Genomic DNA, 16,679 nt, shown 5'->3' on the forward strand with positions numbered 1-16,679 from the left:
AAAATTTAAAAAATCTGATAATTCTAAATGTTAGCAAGAACATGCAAAAGTGGCAACTCTTATGCACAAATGGCAGGAACATAAATTGCCCAACCAATCTGGAAGAAAATTTGGTATCTTCTACCAAACCTGAAAGTGCGCACTCTTCACTACCCAGCCGTTCCCCATCTAGGTTAAGTCCTAGAAAACCTTGCTCTTGGAAACATACACAAGAATGAAAATGCTCACAGGCTCATTGTTTTCAACAGCAAAGAAACTGGAAACAACCAGATGTCCACTTGTAAAAACACGTGCGACCGAACAGTGGTATATTTACATAACGGAATGAAAGTGAATTTACTGCAGCTCCATGAATCGATATGGACACATCTTACAAACAGGGCAAAAAAAAAAAAAAAAAAAAAAAAAGAGGAATTTGCAGAATATAACACCATTTATGTAAAGTGTATAACCATGTAAAAGTTAATATATTGTCAGGGATGCATACATATGTAATAAATTTCTAGAGAAAAGCTAAGAATGATCAATTCAAAATTCAGAATAGTGGTTACTTCTGGCGGGAGTAGGGAAGAGAATGTAAGGGCACAAAGGGAGCAACATGGGGATTGTGAGGTTTGGCTTCTAAGCTGGGTGTTAAGTACGTGAGTGTGCACTGCATTATTCTTTAGTCCTTTTGTATGTAATAAGATAATTTGTAATTAAAAATAAAATTTTTTCACAATATATACAAATAGAGAATCATGTACAGTTAAAACTAATATGTTATATGTCAATTATATCTCAATTTAATATATATATATATATATATATATACATTTTTTTCAGTAAAAGGAGGAGATGTGGTGGGGGAAGAGGGAGAAGAGACACAAAAGTACACATCAGGGGAATCATAAATTCATTTCAGTTCAACAGCCAAGTTTTACTAAGAACGGATGAATGAAACTCTGCCTGTCCTACAAGGTAGACAATCAATCTGCCAGAAGAAATGCGCTGATTCCTCTGAGTGCAGAGGTGAAGGAACTACTGTAAAAGCAGGAGTTCTAGCCAGGTGCCTGATGAGGCCCCCATATGTCAGAGCATTGGTGGGTGGGCTTTTGATCCCAGCTAAAGGGTCTGAGCTTTCCTCCTCTTCACCCCACCTGCTCCCTCCCCTCTTCTGTCCCCTCTTCAGACTCATTTCTAGGTGTGAGTCTTTAATGACAGGCATGCAGTGAAAACAAATACAGGACAGTATCTGCCTGTAGGCGTGCTGAGGGCATCTTCCACGCAGCTGCTTTCGGAAGTGAACGACTCACTGGGAGACGCCGGCAAGAGTGTGAGTGTGAAAGACGCTATACCTGTTGTTCTCTCCTGACACCTGTTCAGGGCTTCCCCAGGCAACTGGGAAAACCACCCAGCTGAGGCGTGCAGTCCAGGCTTCCAGCTCCTTACTCAGGTGAGTCACCTCTTCAGGAGGAAGGCACCTAGACACCAGTGCCCGATTCCAGGGGAAGAAGACATGGGCACGATGTGCCAGGCTTCACGTCCAGTCACGCAGGAGGCAACGCGTGGGTGATGTCTTGGTATCATGCTTCCTTCCACCTCCACTTTCTGGCTTCCCCAGGCCTTCTTGGGGGAGTCCCCAGCTCCCTCACAGCCTTCCTGGGGGAGTCCCCAGCTTCCCCAGGCCTTCCTGGGGAGTCCCCAGCTTCCCCGGGGCCTTCCTGGGAGCCCACGGTTATGGAGGCCACGGACAATCTGATCCCAGGGTCACATACAAAGTGCGGCAAACTTACTCCTCACAACTTGGCACATCTATGGAACCCAGGGTCCTAGGCCCTCTCACTCCATTTCCAGCTTTGCTCCAACTGTCTGCATCCGTGTTGATGTAAGAAGTGTCAGCTGAGGGTCTGCAGATCTGAAAGGGACGAAAGAGAATCACATGGCTTGTCACCCTCCTCAAATCCCAGCATCTCTGTTTCCCCCACATGTCCCTGTCTTCGCTACCTTTTAATCTATTTTACTTCTAAACCCACTGTAATATAACGCCCCTCCCTGGATACGCTTATGGTAGGCAATTCTTTCCTATTATTTTGTACCTGTTTGTGTTACTAAACCAGGGTCCCTCCTGGCATCTTCCCAGCTCTTGGTGGCCATCTCCAACCTGACCTCAGTGAGAAACCTAATACTATTAATACTAATAATGATAATAGTGACTTATATTTATTGAGGACTTGATAATGAGCTAGGCCCGGCCTGTCACAAGTACTTTACGTGTGCCAGGCCACGTTCTGAATTTACTTAGTGTACATACTTATTTAGGTATATACTTATTTAGGTATTTAGGTATATAGTTAGGTATATAGCCTGCATTCTGAACTACAGGCAGACCTCAGAAATACTGCAGGTTCAGTTCGAGACCACCACGATAAAGCAAATATTGCAATAAAATGAGTCACACAAATTTTCTGGCTTCCCAGCGCATATAAAAGTTATGTTCACACTTTTTTGTAGTCTATTAAGTGTGTAATAGCATTATGTTTTTAAAAACAATGTACGTGCCTTCGCAGAGAACTATATTCAATATCCTATGATAAGCCATAATGGAAAAGAATATGAAAAAGACTGTGTGTACATATATCTATATATATCTATGTCTGAGTCACTTTGCTGTGCAACAGAAATTGACACAAACCTATTTGTGCCTGCTAAGTGCCCTAAACTGAAGCCTGTACTAGGCCACATTGGGTGTCTCCTAAAAGCCCAAGTAGAGCAGGCGCTATGGCTGAAGCCCCTTCCCCTTCTCCCTTCCCCGTAACTTACACCGCGTGACAGCCTCCTTGACTTGGCGAAAGCCACCGTCGGGACCCCAGCCGTTCACGAAGTACATGAATCGGAGCTCGGCGGGGTAGGCGGCTCGGCTGAGGCCTGACATCAGGGGGATGGTGCGGCCCTCCGCCCCGGGGGCCTCGCTCAGCGCCTGCAGCATCTGGTACCTGCACCACGGGTCCCGGAGGAAGCCCGGTGTGATGAGCAGCACGCGACAGTGGCTGTTGCTCAGCGCCTGGCACAGCTCGGACACTATGGCGCCGCCGGGGGCTGCGTCGCGAAGCTGCAAGAAGCAGCGCAGGCCGGCAGCGCTGCCCTCCAGGTAGGAGACCAGCTCCTGGGCGGCCGCCAGGTCCTCCTCGCTGTGGCACACGCACACATCATAGTCCTTGCTCCAGCGGCCGCTGCTGCTGCTACTGCTGCCGTGGGCGCCCAAGTGTGTCGGTGGCGGGGTGGGAGACACCTCTGAGCTGGGGCCCAGGGGTGGGGGCCTGTCCGAGGAGCTCGGCTGTGAACCGTCACTGCGGGTGTTTTCTGGGGAGACGGGCGTCTTTGTGGGCTTTCTCGACAGGGCCTGCCTGAACCAGTCTGCGGGGAAGAAGCACTGCTCAGGCCTGGAGTTTTCAGCAGGGGTCTCCTGGCGACCCCGCAGAGAGGAGCCACCGCGGGGAGGAGGTCAGCCCATCTCCCCTGTCCACCTTCTTCTCACAACTGCTGCTCTGCTACTGTGTACATCCCTCAGGACTTGCCCCAAAGTCTCCCTTATCTTTAAAGGTTTCGGGAACACATAAAAACTCTGGCAGCTTTATAAGTCGGCAGGGATGTAATGCGGCCTGTCTTACCATACCGCATATTCTGAAGGTGCCAAGAGAATAGATCTTAAAAGTTCTCATCCCAAGAAGAAAATAAATCTGTAACTATGTATGGTGATGGATGTTAACTAGACTTGTTGTAATGATTACTTCACAATGTATACGCATGTTGCATCATTATGCTGTACACCTGAAACCGACAGAATGTTGTATGTCAATTATACCTCAATCATTTTTTGTAAAGCTTTTGGTATAACAACAATATGAGGGGGAAAAAAGGAAGAAAGGAAAGGAGGGAGGGAGGGAGGGAGGAAGGAAGGAAGAAAGAAAAGAACTCTGGCTGTTTCACAAGCCTGATTGGGAAAGATGGCTTTGCTCCACGCCCTTCGATTGCTGGTACCCCCCTAGCCTATCCTAACCAGAACTTCCCACAAGCTGACTAGTCAACCATCCGTGAGTCAGGAAGTAGAGCTACGTTAAGCTGGTACAGATCAATTAGGCCCCAAACCCACTTTCAGCATTGAGGGGAGGTGAGTTTAGATTAAGCGGCTACCCACTATGGGAGGGAGAGAGCCAGGGATTGTCATCTGTTTGGCCCTGAGAAATCCTAGCTTGTTGCTAAATGGGTAAAATGGAAATGTGCAAGAGGACCACTCACTGCCCAGGGTACCTGAAGACCTTAGAGCTGAGTGATCCGGGGCCACACTTTGGAGTGGGGCACACAGATTTGATTGTGGACCTGCTACTTGCTTTCTATACGACCATAAGCAAGTCAGTCTATGTCTCCACTTCCTCTTCTGTAAAATGGGTTCATTTTAGTTGTTGAAGATCAGCAGAGATAATGCAGTGTCTGGCATATTGTGAGTACTCCAAATGGTTTCAGCTCAGCTTCCCCAGTTTTGACCGGGACAGAGAGTGTGGTGTCCTGGAGGTTGATTTGTTTTTTTTCTCTCTGCTTGGCTCCTACCTCTGAATGGTTCAGGGCGATTTAGTTAAAAAGAGACACCCTGTTAAGCACTCAGCACAGTGGTTTCCAGGCTGGGAAGACTAGCTGAGCACACTTGGGAAACCTGTGAGCCAAAAGGACTGAAGGCTCCCTGATGCACGCCCCCTCACTCCCCACAGAGCCTGTGGGCACTGAGGTCAAAGCAGGACCCCCCCACGCCCACCCCATCAGCCTCCCTGCGTCTCTCCAGGGCCTGTGTTTGGGGACCAGGCAGCCTCCTGGAATTAGGAGTCTGTGTCCACTCACCAGCCATTTTGCCCAGAGGCTTCTTGGACCTGGAACGAGGAGCTGGCACGGAGGTTGATGATGCCATAGTGGTGGGCTCCAAACTAACCCCATGAGATCAGGCATTGGTAAAGTGGGAGAAGGGAGGGGACCCAGTCTTGACCTCATCCAACATCCATCCTACAAGAGACAGAGAGAAAGGATCACAAAAGCTGTACTTAACCTTACTCCCAGTCCCAGTGGGTGGGCTCTGGCATTTCTTTCTCTCTTGGTGCCTGACAGAGGCTCAGTCTCTAAATCGGTCCCTCATCCCTTAGGGGATTAGGGACAGACACCACTGGGATCAGGGCTGGTTGCTAGCTGGACCCCGATCTGTGCAGCCGTCAGACTTACAGAGTATGAGCTCAGCATGACCAGCAGAGTGGCTGTTCTCTGTGCCAACTGGCCGGGGTTGCATTCGGGATCTGGGGAAGGGCGGCTGGCAGGTCGCTCGCTGTAAGAACTTCCTGTGTAAATGCTGAAATCAGAGAAGAAGGTCTGTTACTATTTGGACAAATAATTATGTATCAAGGTAGACAGATGTTGAGCAGTAGAGAGAGAGCACGTGTAAGAAACCTTGGGGAAGTTTTCCTCCAGGTCTGCCTTCCCCTGAATAACTCCCTCCCTCCATCCACCCACCCATCCTCCCTCCACTTCCTCCCTCCCTTCCTCTCTCCCTCCCTCCCTTCCTCTCTCCCTCCCTACCTCAGCTGTACATAGTGGTAAAGGCCGCAGACTCTGCAGGCAGAGGTCCTAGATCTCATCTCTTATGAACTGTGACCTCTGGTAAACTACTTTACTCTTGCTAAACTTTAGCTTTTTTGTTTTTTTTTAATTTATTTTATTTATTTATTTTTGGCTGCATTGGGTGCTCGTTGCTTGCTGCATGCAAGCTTTCTCTAGTTGTGGTGAGCGGGGGCTACTCTTTGTTGCAGTGCACGGGCTTCTCTTCGCGGTGGCTTCTCTTGTTGCCGAGCACGGGCTCTACGGTGCATGGGCTTCAGTAGTTGTAGCACGCGGGCTCAGTAGTTGTGGCTCGTGGGCTCTAGAGCGCAGGCTCAGTAGTTGTGGCACATGGGCTTAGTTGCTCCGCGGCATGTGGGATCTTCCCGGACCAGGGCTCGAACTCGTGTCCCCTGCATTGGCAGGCGGATTCTTAACCACTGCACCCCAGGGAAACCCTAAACTTTAGCTTTTCCATCTGTGAAATGGAAATAATACTACAGCCTGCTCAGCATTACTGTGAAGATTACATGAGATGATTTATGTAAAATGCATGGCTCAGAAAATAGTGTGGGTTAGTATGTATTTAAAATAATCTAGATATTGGAGGGGTCTATTCAATGTTATTCCAAATTCTGGAAGGTTTTTGGTTTGGTTTTCTTTTTTTGGTGGTGGGGGGAGAGAAGGGATTGTCAAACGGCGTCTAAATTTATATGGAAATGCAAAGGACCATTAGACGGGCAACTCGCCATGGCCATGTTCTCTTCCCACCACAATGACCTGATGTCCCTGATGGTGGAGGCTCTTTCTGCCTAGGTTTCTGGGAGGACATTGTGTGGAGCAGAGCCCACCCTGGTCCAAGATGGAGCCACTGTGTTCTAGTGGTTTCTGAAGATGAACGGCTGGTGGAGAACTTGGTTCTAGAGCAAGGACTGCTTTCTCACTATTTGATGGATCTACAGAGGTCAAAACAACCCCCTCCCACATCCGGGAACTCACAGAGAAAATGGCTTGTCTGAATAGACGCGCTGAGATAAGAGTTTTCAAAATTTAAAGAATGTCCTTCAATGTTGGACAAAAATGCTTCATTCTGCTAAATGCTGAACACCCTTATGCCAAGCTGATGAAGAGAAGACAAGAGATACTGATGATTCATGAAAATATATCAAAGTTCAGAAAAAAGGAGAACTTCAGCTGCAGCAGTAGCAGGTGCAGGGGTGCGGGAGCAGAAGCAGGAGTGAGAGGGACTCGGGACCAGAAGCGCATTTGAAAGAGCAAAGCAGAGAGCTGCTAAGCGAGCCAAAAAGACGTGAAAAGGGGAACATTAACAAGGACATGCGTTTCTTTTCCTACCTAATATTCTTTGGATTTCAGCCCCTAAGTGGTGAGATTGAGGCAGTGCCTGGTTAACCACTGTTAGGTTTTGAAATCCTTTTCCTGGTCAGGAGTCGCTGTTTCTTGACATCTTCATTTCAACCATTCAAGATGTCCTTCCCCTCCCCACCCCGCCCCCAGCAGTAGACACAATGTTACTTGCTTTTTATATTATTTAAATCTTTTTTTCAATTGTGTTTTAATCTGAAAATTCATCATTTGGCCTTGATACACTTAAAAACTGGAGAATCATTTGATATTTTTAATGACAGCCTAAAGGTTCAAAATTAACATAACACTTTACTTAACAGATGTAGATAGATCTAAGTTTCAGTTTCTCATTTTATCAAATGACGTGCCCTTTTGGCGATACATGCTGATTTGGGGTAGCTGCCATTTTTCATTGCTTGTTTAAGAAGATATCCAATTGCCCAACAGCCACTGGAAGTGGATTGGTATAAGCCCTAGTGACTGATGTTATGGAAAAGTTCAAACACAGGAAATAGCATCTTTGACAAAGGATAATTGAGTAAGAATGCAGACCAGTTCCATTAACTGTATACACGGTCTACTTCCTAGAGCCTAAACCATACCGCATTTTCCTTGTTACTTTTTCAGTTCTGTACAGCTGAGGCTGTGGAGCAATCACATTCAAATACGATCAATCTTTACAAGATTTAATAACAGTCTATATCGAGATATGGTCGAGATATGGGAGACATAGTTGTCAGGCAGGTGAGAAGATAATGAACCCAAATCTCCAACTGGAAGCTCTCATCCCTCACTCTGTCTATTCTCTGATTTGTTATGTAGTCACTTTTCCCTGTGCTTTGAAGACATTCATCCAGTAGAATGATATAGACCTAAATACCTACTTTGTAGATAATTACAAAGACTTGATAGAAGATTAGTAAAGAGCTTCTTCAAAAGAAAAATAGGGCTTCCCTGGTGGCACAGTGGTTGAGAGTCCGCCTGCCGATGCAGGGGACACGGGTTCGTGCCCCGGTCCGGGAAGATCCCACGTGCCGCGAAGCGGCTGGGCCCGTGAGCCATGGCCGCTGAGCCTGCGCATCCGGAGCCTGTGCTCCGCAACGGGAGAGGCCACAGCAGTGAGAGGCCCGTGTACTGAAAAAAAAAAAAAAAAAAAAGCAGTAGCCTGTTACCATCAGTGTTTTTAGAATGCTTTTTCAATATTACATGAAGGAACTTAATATGTGAGGTAAATACTGTAAAGTTTCACTGTATAAAATCCAAAGTGTATTAAGTATTATTCACTATCTAACTGGTCTCCAATATCTATTATATGGGAAATGTTCTGAAACCTGTGAAGGCGTATGAGTATGTATCTTATATAATTCGTATCCCATTTCTGTTAAGCTGGAATCACCGTCCGTGGTGACAGCACAGTGGTCCCTAAAGACACACACATCTTAATCCTCAGAACCAGTGAAAATAAGCTGCCTTACTTGGCAGAAGCTGACTTTGCAGATGTCATTAAGGGTCTGGAGATGGGAAGATTAGCCTGGATTATCCAGGGGGGCCAAATGTAATCCCAAAGGTCTTAGAAAAGGAAGACAGGAGGGTCAGAGTGAGAGAAGAGATGTGACAACGGAAGCAGAGGTGGGTGTAGCGTGGGGCTGTGAGCAAGGAAGGTGGCAGCCTCTAGAAGGCGGAAAAGGCAAGGACCTGGATTCCTCCCTAGAGCCTCCAGAAGGGATGCAGCCCCGCTGATCCACTTCAGACTGTGACTGCCACAACTATAAGATAATCAATGCGTGTGGTATGAATCCACTACGTTTGTGGTACTTTATTACAGAAGCAATAGGAAACTACTACACCATGTTTGATTGCATGTGAGGCTAATGAATGGGGAAAGCATTGAATCTGAGTGCTAAAAACTGGTCTGCTTGGGACTTCCCTGGCGGTCCAGCAGTTGAGGCTCTGCGCTTCCACTGCAGGGCGGGGCGCAGATTCGATCCCAGGTCGGGGAACTAAGATCCCTGCATGTCATGTGGTGCGGCCAGAAAGTAAACAAACAAACAAAAACCGGGTCTACTTAAAGATTTAAATTGTTTGAGGGAGTTTTTCACTTCTTTGATGGATAAATTATTATCTACTCTTCATGTGATTTTTGACTTTAAGAACACCGGTTTCAAAGGCTCCAACACTGGCTTCTCAAACATTTGCTGAAACACTTGTCAGGGCGGAGGCGTTAGAACTTGCAGGACAATGTCTGTAAACGTGCTGCAATTAACTGTTAATAGCTAGAGAGGTACAATACAGTGTTTCTGAGGAGTTACGGACTGTGGTGGACAGACCCTAAGGTAGTCCCGTGTTCATACCTGTGAGTGTTGGGCAGGACCCATGACTTCTTACCAATAGAATATGGCAAAGGTTGTAGTATGTCACTCACATGATTGTGTTATTCTGTAGGGTGTGTGTGTTTGCATATGTATATAAATGTATATACACATCATATATATGATAACAATTGTGTGTGTGTATATGTGTATATACATACAATACATACATATGGTATGTATATTTGCTATATAAGATGTGTATAGGGCTTCCCTGGTGGCGCAGTGGTTGGGAGTCCGCCTGCCGATGCGGGGGACGCAGGTTCGTGCCCCGGTCCGGGAGGATCCCACATGCCAGGGAGCGGCTGGGCCCGTGAGCCATGGCCACTGAGTCTGTGCGTCTGGAGCCTGCGCTCCGCAAAGGGAGAGGCCACAACAGTGAGAGGCCCGTGTAACGCAAAAAAAAAAAAAAAAAAGATGTGTATATATAAATATAACATATAAATGAATATTATGTACATATGTACGTATGTGCATGGGTGTAGGTGTGGGTGTAAAAATTCATCTTAGCAGACTGGAGAGAGACTCCCTTGCTGACTTGGAAGAATTTCCCATGTCATGGGAGGGCAAAGTGTCAAGGAACTTCAGGCAGCCTCAAGAAGCCAAGAGTGGTGTCCCGCTGATGGCCAGCAAGAAAGCAGACCTCAGTCCTACAACTTCAAGGAGGTGAATTCTGCCAACAAACAACAACCTGAGGGGGCTTAGTAGTGGGTCTTTTCCCATTTGCATCTGTGATGGCACCGCAGCCCTAGCTAACACCTGGACTGCGGCCAGGTGAGACTCCAGCTGAAGACTCAGCCAAGCCTTTCACGGGCCCTTGACCCACAGAAACTATGAGATAACAAATAGATGTTGGTTTAAGTTGCTAAGTTTGTAGTATTTGTCATGCAGCACAGAAAATGAATACAGGGACCAAACAAAATGATGGGTTAAAATGCCAGTTCCCGGGCCCCATCCCAAATCTACCGAATCAAATCTCTGGGCGTAAGGCTTGGGAATGTGATTTTTAAGCAAGTACCCCAGGAATTCCCTGGCAGTCCAGTGGTTAGGACTCAGCTGTCTCACTGCCGGGGCCCTGGGTTTGACCCCTGGTTGGGGAACTAAGATCCTACAAGCCGCGCAGTGTGTCACAAAAAACAAAAACAAAAAAAACCCCAAAAAGCACAAAAGCCACAAAACAAAAAACAAGTACCCCAGGATTCTGACGTAACTAAGGATTGATCTAGTGGGCTGCAGCCGTGGCTCCTAAACTAAGCTGTATATCATTATCACCTAGAGGGCTTTTAAAAATATAGCTGCCCCTGTAAATTCTTATTCAATAGTTCAGAAGTAGGGCCCCCAAATCTGTATTTTTTAAGAGCTCTCCAGGTAACTCTGACACAAGGAACCACTCGTCTCGATTTATATAAGCAGTGGAATAATTGAAAATTCCTGGCAAATCTTGGGATTTGATTTTGTGAAATAAATTTCAAACTACTAATTTTGCTATAAAGTCAGATTTAAGATGGGACTCTAGCAGGCAGAAAACTGAAGTCTTATAGCCTGTATTAAAGTAAATCATTGTGCTGAAGTTTTGCTAAATATCTAACAAAGTACATATGCTTTCAGCACTACATTTTGTAAATTTTGAAGACTTTTAAACATGTCAAAAATTTCAAATATATGTGTGAGTGTGTGTGTGTATGTGTATATAAAAGCACCCACTACTTTATTTTTATTTAATATTTTGGCCGCGAGGCTTGCAGGATCTCAGTCCCGGGGCCAGGGATCACACCCCGGTCACAGCAGTGACAGCGCTGAATCTTAACTACTAGGCCACTAGGGAACTCCCTCAAGTTAATTATATATCAAAAGTATTGTTACTTTGGTTGTTAAAATCTAAAACCTTAGCTGTATTTTAGTCACATAGGAATATATCTTACTAACCAAACACGGAATGTGAAGCATTTTAATTAGTGTTGCTGTATTTTGCAAAACGTAGCAAATTGGTCTTTGGAAAACAGTTCCTTAGTTTTAAAAAACTGTCTTAGTTTTGAAACTATGCCACATGCGTACTAAAGGTCATTTTAAACTGAAATGGTGTGAACTTATTTTGTATTTACTTTGCTGTAGGTCTCAAGTAAATATGCAGGCATTGAATGTAATATAGATTGTGCCAGCAGTGAATTTAATGACGGATACAGTTTACAAATTATGCCTTTATACATTAGTTCCCTTTTGAGCTTACAAAATGACTGCTCTTTATATATTTTTGAAAAAGGCTTTGTGGGGGAGGGCGGTTAGATTTTTTTAAAAAACTAAGATTTTTAAAGAGGAACTTTAAGAGGACTTCCACTACCAGAATAATAAAAACTTACTATAAAGCAACAGTAGGTTTAAGATCCTAGTGGGATATCTGCATGGAGACACATGCCAAGCCATATGTTTAAAATGAGTCTGGAGTTGGAAGAAGGCGGCAGGGCCAGAATTATAGATGCGGTAGTCATCAGCCTGTATGTGACAATTCAAATCATCTGGGGAAAGCGTAGCATGGAAAGAGACAAAGCATTAAGGAATACCTACAGTTGAAAGACGGAGAGGAGCAAGTTTTACAAGCAGTCACATCAGGAGAACGCAATGTTATGATAGGCAAGGAAAGAGAGTTTTGAAAATGAGATGGTGTTTACAATGGTGTTGGTGAAAAATGTCAAATGGCCAGTGAGGATTAAGAAGAAGCATTTGAATTTGAAAATTAGGAGATGACCAACTGCCTACACAAAACCCCACTTTCATTTAGAACAGAAACTAGATTATGAAGAACAAATGATATGCCTGCCAGAAAATGAAGACAGTAATTATACACTTTTAAAGTTTTGCCTGTGAAGTGAAGGGAAGATGTAACATCATAGTATAAACAGAAAACAAGATTTACTGGTTTTTTTTCTTTTTCAGGAGATTTGAGTATGTTTATAACACTTTTAACTAAATAGGCTGACTACAAAATAGGTTGACTATCACACATAATTACTTATTGAAATACCATCCCAAGTTAAAGCGCAATGATTACGTCACATGCTTAAAAATTTAACAGAAGACTGGCATTATTTTCCAAAGAATCATGTCAGAGAACATGAATTGTAGGAACTGATTCATGAATAGTTGTCTTATTAGAGCAAATGAATCAGCAATGTTTAGCTTTAAGAGTCTGTTCCCTAACTTTTTATAATATCTTCATCTTTCATTAGCAAATACTTCATTAATATCTAATTCTGTTCATATTTAACCATAATCAGACAGAAAGTCTTAGTAATGTCTGGGGACCAAAGAAAGATGAAAATTTGCAATCTGTATCTTCCTAACAGAGAATAATTTCAAATAACTTAAAAGCATGTGTTCAGAAGTATTTACCAGAAGGAAATAATAGTAACTCTAGGCTATACAAGTCTATATTCTTATTGGAATACCTGCATTATTACTGCTATTTGTGCTATTTTAAAGCCAGACATTTTATTATTTTCACTGGGCCTTTCTTTTTGTTAAAATCTACCTTCAACTTGGTTTCTTAGTAAGGACAGTGAAAGGCAATCTCCTGAGAGAAAGAAGATATTTTAAAAATACATATCCAATATGTCTCATATCCAGAATATTTAAGAACTCTTACAAACTGGTAAGAAAAAGAGAGACAACCTATTGGAAAAATGGGCACAAGAATTGAACAGACACTTCACAAAAGGATATCCAAAGGCCCAACAGATGTATGAAAAGATGCACAGTTCATTAGTCACCAGAGGAATGCAAATTAAAACCTCAGTGCAACCCCACTTCCCACTCACTCAGCAGAATGGCTACAATGAAAAAGAGAGACAATATCAAGTATTGGTAAGCATGTGGAGAAACAGAACTCATATACTGCCTGTGGGAGTGCAAATTGGTAGGAGGACTTTGAAAAACTGTCTGGCGCTATATTCCACTTCTAGGAATGGACCCAACAGCAGTGCTAACATATGCTCACCAAAACACAAACATAAGAATGCCCCAGCAGCACTATTTACAATAACCCCAAACTGGAAACAACAGCATCCATCAATCCTAGTATCCGGTAGAATATGTAGAAACAAATTGTGGTCTATCCGTACAGTGAAAAGTTACACATCAATGAGAATAAATGAACGAGTGCTAAATGCAACGGGGTTCAATCTATACATTGAGTATAAAACACCATACACAAAAGTACATAAGTAGGATCCCAAGTATCCAAAATTCAAAACCAAATAAAACTATTTTATGATGTTAGAAACCAGGATAGCAGTTACCCATGTGTGAAAGTAGTGACTGGAAGTGGGCATAAGAAGGCATCTGAGGAGTTCCCTGGTGGCCTAGGGGTTAGGATTCCAGGCTTTCACTACTGGGTGCCAGGGTTCAATCCCTGGTCAGGGCCTGAGATCCCACGAGCTGTTTGGTGCGGTCAAAAAAACTCTGGAGTGCGAGTAATGTTTTATTTATTCTGGGTGCGGGCTGCACAGGAATGCCACAGGAATGTGACACTGGGGAAGCTGTACACTTAAGATCTGTGCACTTTTCTGTGTGTGGGTTGTATTTCAATTTTTAAAAAAGGTTTTAAAAATAACTAGATGTGACTTCCTCTGACAATGGGTCATTCCTGACCCTCCGTGGCCCCTGGGTTAGATGCATCAGCTTGGGGAGTGTGTACTCCATCCTCCCCTCTCTTAGCTGCACTTGTCAGGGTGTGTGTGGTTCCTAGTGTCGCCAGGTAGAGGACGAGGGCTGACTATGTCCTGTTCAGTGCTGTCACACGATGCCCAGCCCATCGTAGAGGTTCGTGAAATGACTGTGGAAGGGGTGGCTCCGTAGGCCTGTAACCCTAAGTAAAGCCCTGTTCTTGCTGAAACACTGTCAGAAAGGCCATCAGAAGAGCAGAGGGAGAGCTGCGACAGAGCAGAGAAGGACGCGAGAGCCTGGAAGAAAAAGAATCTACAGTTCAAGACCGAAGCCACCTGAACCAGGCAGGCTCCTCAAGCTCAAGGAGGGCTCCCTGCACGAACTTCTTGGCGACAGAGAAGGTGACAGCTCTCTCCGGGGGCCTTTTCACCCGTTTCCGCGTTGTGGGTGCTACGAGCGGCCAGGTGAAGGGGCGCAGAGGGGACGGCGGTGAACCAGCCGGAGGTGCCGCAGGGAGGGGGCAAATCCGGGACCGGGGACCGGGCCGCTAACGGGGCCGAACGCAGGGGTCCACTGCCCGCGGGAGTCCTGCCGGCCCAGCCGCCTGCCCGCCCCGCCCGTTCCCCTGCTCGCCCCTTCCGCGGGGCCCCGCCGCTCCCGCTCCCGCCCGCGCCTCCCCGAGCGCTCACCTGCGCCGGGGTGCGCGGGGCGCTACCTCGGTGCGGCCGGTGTGGGGCACGGGCTCCGAAGCCCGGCGGGCCGCTCGCCCACGGGAAGTGCAGCCGGCCGCCCGCTGCCCCGGAAGCGCCGAGGCTCCCGGCCCGCGGCTCCTCCTCCGGCCGCCGCTCCCACGCCCCAAGCCCGACCCGAGGGGGCGGCGGCCGGGCCCTCCGCGCCCGCTTCCCCGGTCTCGCAGGGAGGTTCGTGGGCATCTGCGCAGCTAAGGACCGGGCGGAAGCTTGGAAATAAGTCTTTCCTCCCGAGTTCCCCAAAACCCACCAGGAGAACCTGCAGCCTCGGCCGTGTTCTCTGTCGCGGACACGGAAAGAAACTCCTTACTTCATTCATTGAGTCTTCTCGACGCCTTGCCAGGGAAGCGTTTAGACCTTTTTTCTTTTTAGGCAAGTGAGCAAGATGATGCCGGACTTTCCCAATGGCCACACACAGTCAGTGGTGAGGCGGAGAGGCCGGCGGCCTTGGCAGCCGTGAGGGCAGCCCCCGGGGCCGGGGCGCCTGGCACGCTCCCCTGAAGTTCATGGCCCAGCGGGCACGGCTCCGCGAGCACTAACGCCTGGCCGAATGTGACGGGCAAACGGTGGCGAGGCCTGGCTTAGACAGAGTGAAGGGACTTCTTAGCGTCCTCGGGATGTTGATGAGCAGCGTGAAGCACCCAGGCGGGGATATAGCACCTGGCATTTCCCAAGCTTGTTTCACCCCAGAGGGAATGTCAGTATCTTCCTGAGAAGTGTTCCTCGCATGCCGGTTTGGGAAACACGCCTACTGCTGTGCAGGTGAAATGCTGGAGCGTGGAGGTGGTTTAATAGGGCCGATCTAAGATTCATGATCTCCCTTTCAATCTGATTTCCTGCTTTTCTCACCAGCCAGCGAAAAGGAATTAGTGCTACTCCTGGGAGGGAGTGTGGGGGGTGTAAGGCCATACCTGGGGAGCTCAGGAGTCAGATGGCTGGGGTTCATATCCAGGGCGCATCATGTTAGAGGTGAGACCTTGGGGAAGTGCGGGGCTTGTCGAGGTTCACTTTCGTCATGGAAATGATACCTGGTTCCTAGTGTTGTGGGAAGGAGTAGATGAGATAAAGTCTGTCAGACAGCTAGCCTAGTGCCCAGGTGCTCAGAGTAAAAGGGTTCCTTTTACTCTGCATGGAGTATACCTCCGTTTTCCCTGCCCTGTGCCTGTGCTCTGAGGTCCCCTCCACCCAAGGTGTCCTCTCTTTTCCCAACTCTGCTCTTCAAAAACCCCCATCTTCTGACAAGGGTCATTTTTGCAGCTTATGCAGGAAAACTTTTCTTAACCCTGCCCTTCCCACCTTCTTCGCTGAGATCCCCTCTAGGACCTTAAGGTATTTGGAACTTGTTCTCAAGCAGCTTACCTCTGTTACAGTGAAAATTCCCTGAGGCCAGGGATCAATCTGGCTCCAGTGGAAGCAAAGAGGAACTCAGGTAAACACACTGAGAGCCAAGGATAGGACAAGCATAGGACAGCCAAGCTCAGTGCTGGGGCAAAGGTGAAGGCTAGGCCCCAGTGTCCCTCGCACAGGGAAGACAGGTGCAAGGGTAAGTGCTGTCCTGTAGCCTGAATAAAGCCCTGTGGGAGTGCAGAGGGTTCATTACCGCCTTCCTAACAAGTGCAGCATTTGTTGTCCTGGAGGAAGCAGCTTCTGGGGGAGGAGCCAGATGAAGGCCTTTTCCCTCCGGACCAGTAGGTAGGGGCATCTGTGCTGAAGGAAGGGTGAGTGGATACTGGGCACCAAAGGAGGCTGCCTTCAGGGTTAACACGGACGTTGGGTTTAGCCAGCTTCATCCTGGCCCCTGGCCCCTGGCAAGTTCCTGCCTCTCTTTCAGCATGAGTTCATTGAGTTCATTCCGCATTCAGATGGCTCCTCCTCTTTTGCTCACCGAACTAGTCCTGGTTCTTCCCCACCCATCCTCACCCCC

At 46.8% G+C, this 16,679-nt stretch overlaps 1 protein-coding gene across 1 annotated transcript; it reads right to left on the reverse strand.

Annotated features, from left to right (window-relative positions):
- Positions 1 to 437: 437 nt before the first annotated feature.
- Positions 438 to 14,802, reverse strand: TIRAP (TIR domain containing adaptor protein). The gene is made up of 5 exons (XM_029208870.1): positions 14,696 to 14,802; positions 5,245 to 5,368; positions 4,873 to 5,031; positions 2,803 to 3,396; positions 438 to 1,897 (listed from the first exon to the last, which is right to left on the reverse strand). The coding sequence occupies exons 3-5, from the start codon at positions 4,937 to 4,939 to the stop codon at positions 1,878 to 1,880; spliced, it is 681 nt and encodes a 226-aa protein (XP_029064703.1). The 5' UTR covers positions 4,940 to 5,031; positions 5,245 to 5,368; positions 14,696 to 14,802; the 3' UTR covers positions 438 to 1,877.
- Positions 14,803 to 16,679: the final 1,877 nt, after the last annotated feature.

Source organism: Monodon monoceros, unplaced genomic scaffold (assembly GCF_005190385.1).
Source record: "Monodon monoceros isolate NGI ecotype Baffin Bay Population unplaced genomic scaffold, NGI_Narwhal_1 Super_Scaffold_7, whole genome shotgun sequence".
In the NCBI taxonomy this organism is placed as follows: domain Eukaryota; kingdom Metazoa; phylum Chordata; class Mammalia; order Artiodactyla; family Monodontidae; genus Monodon; species Monodon monoceros.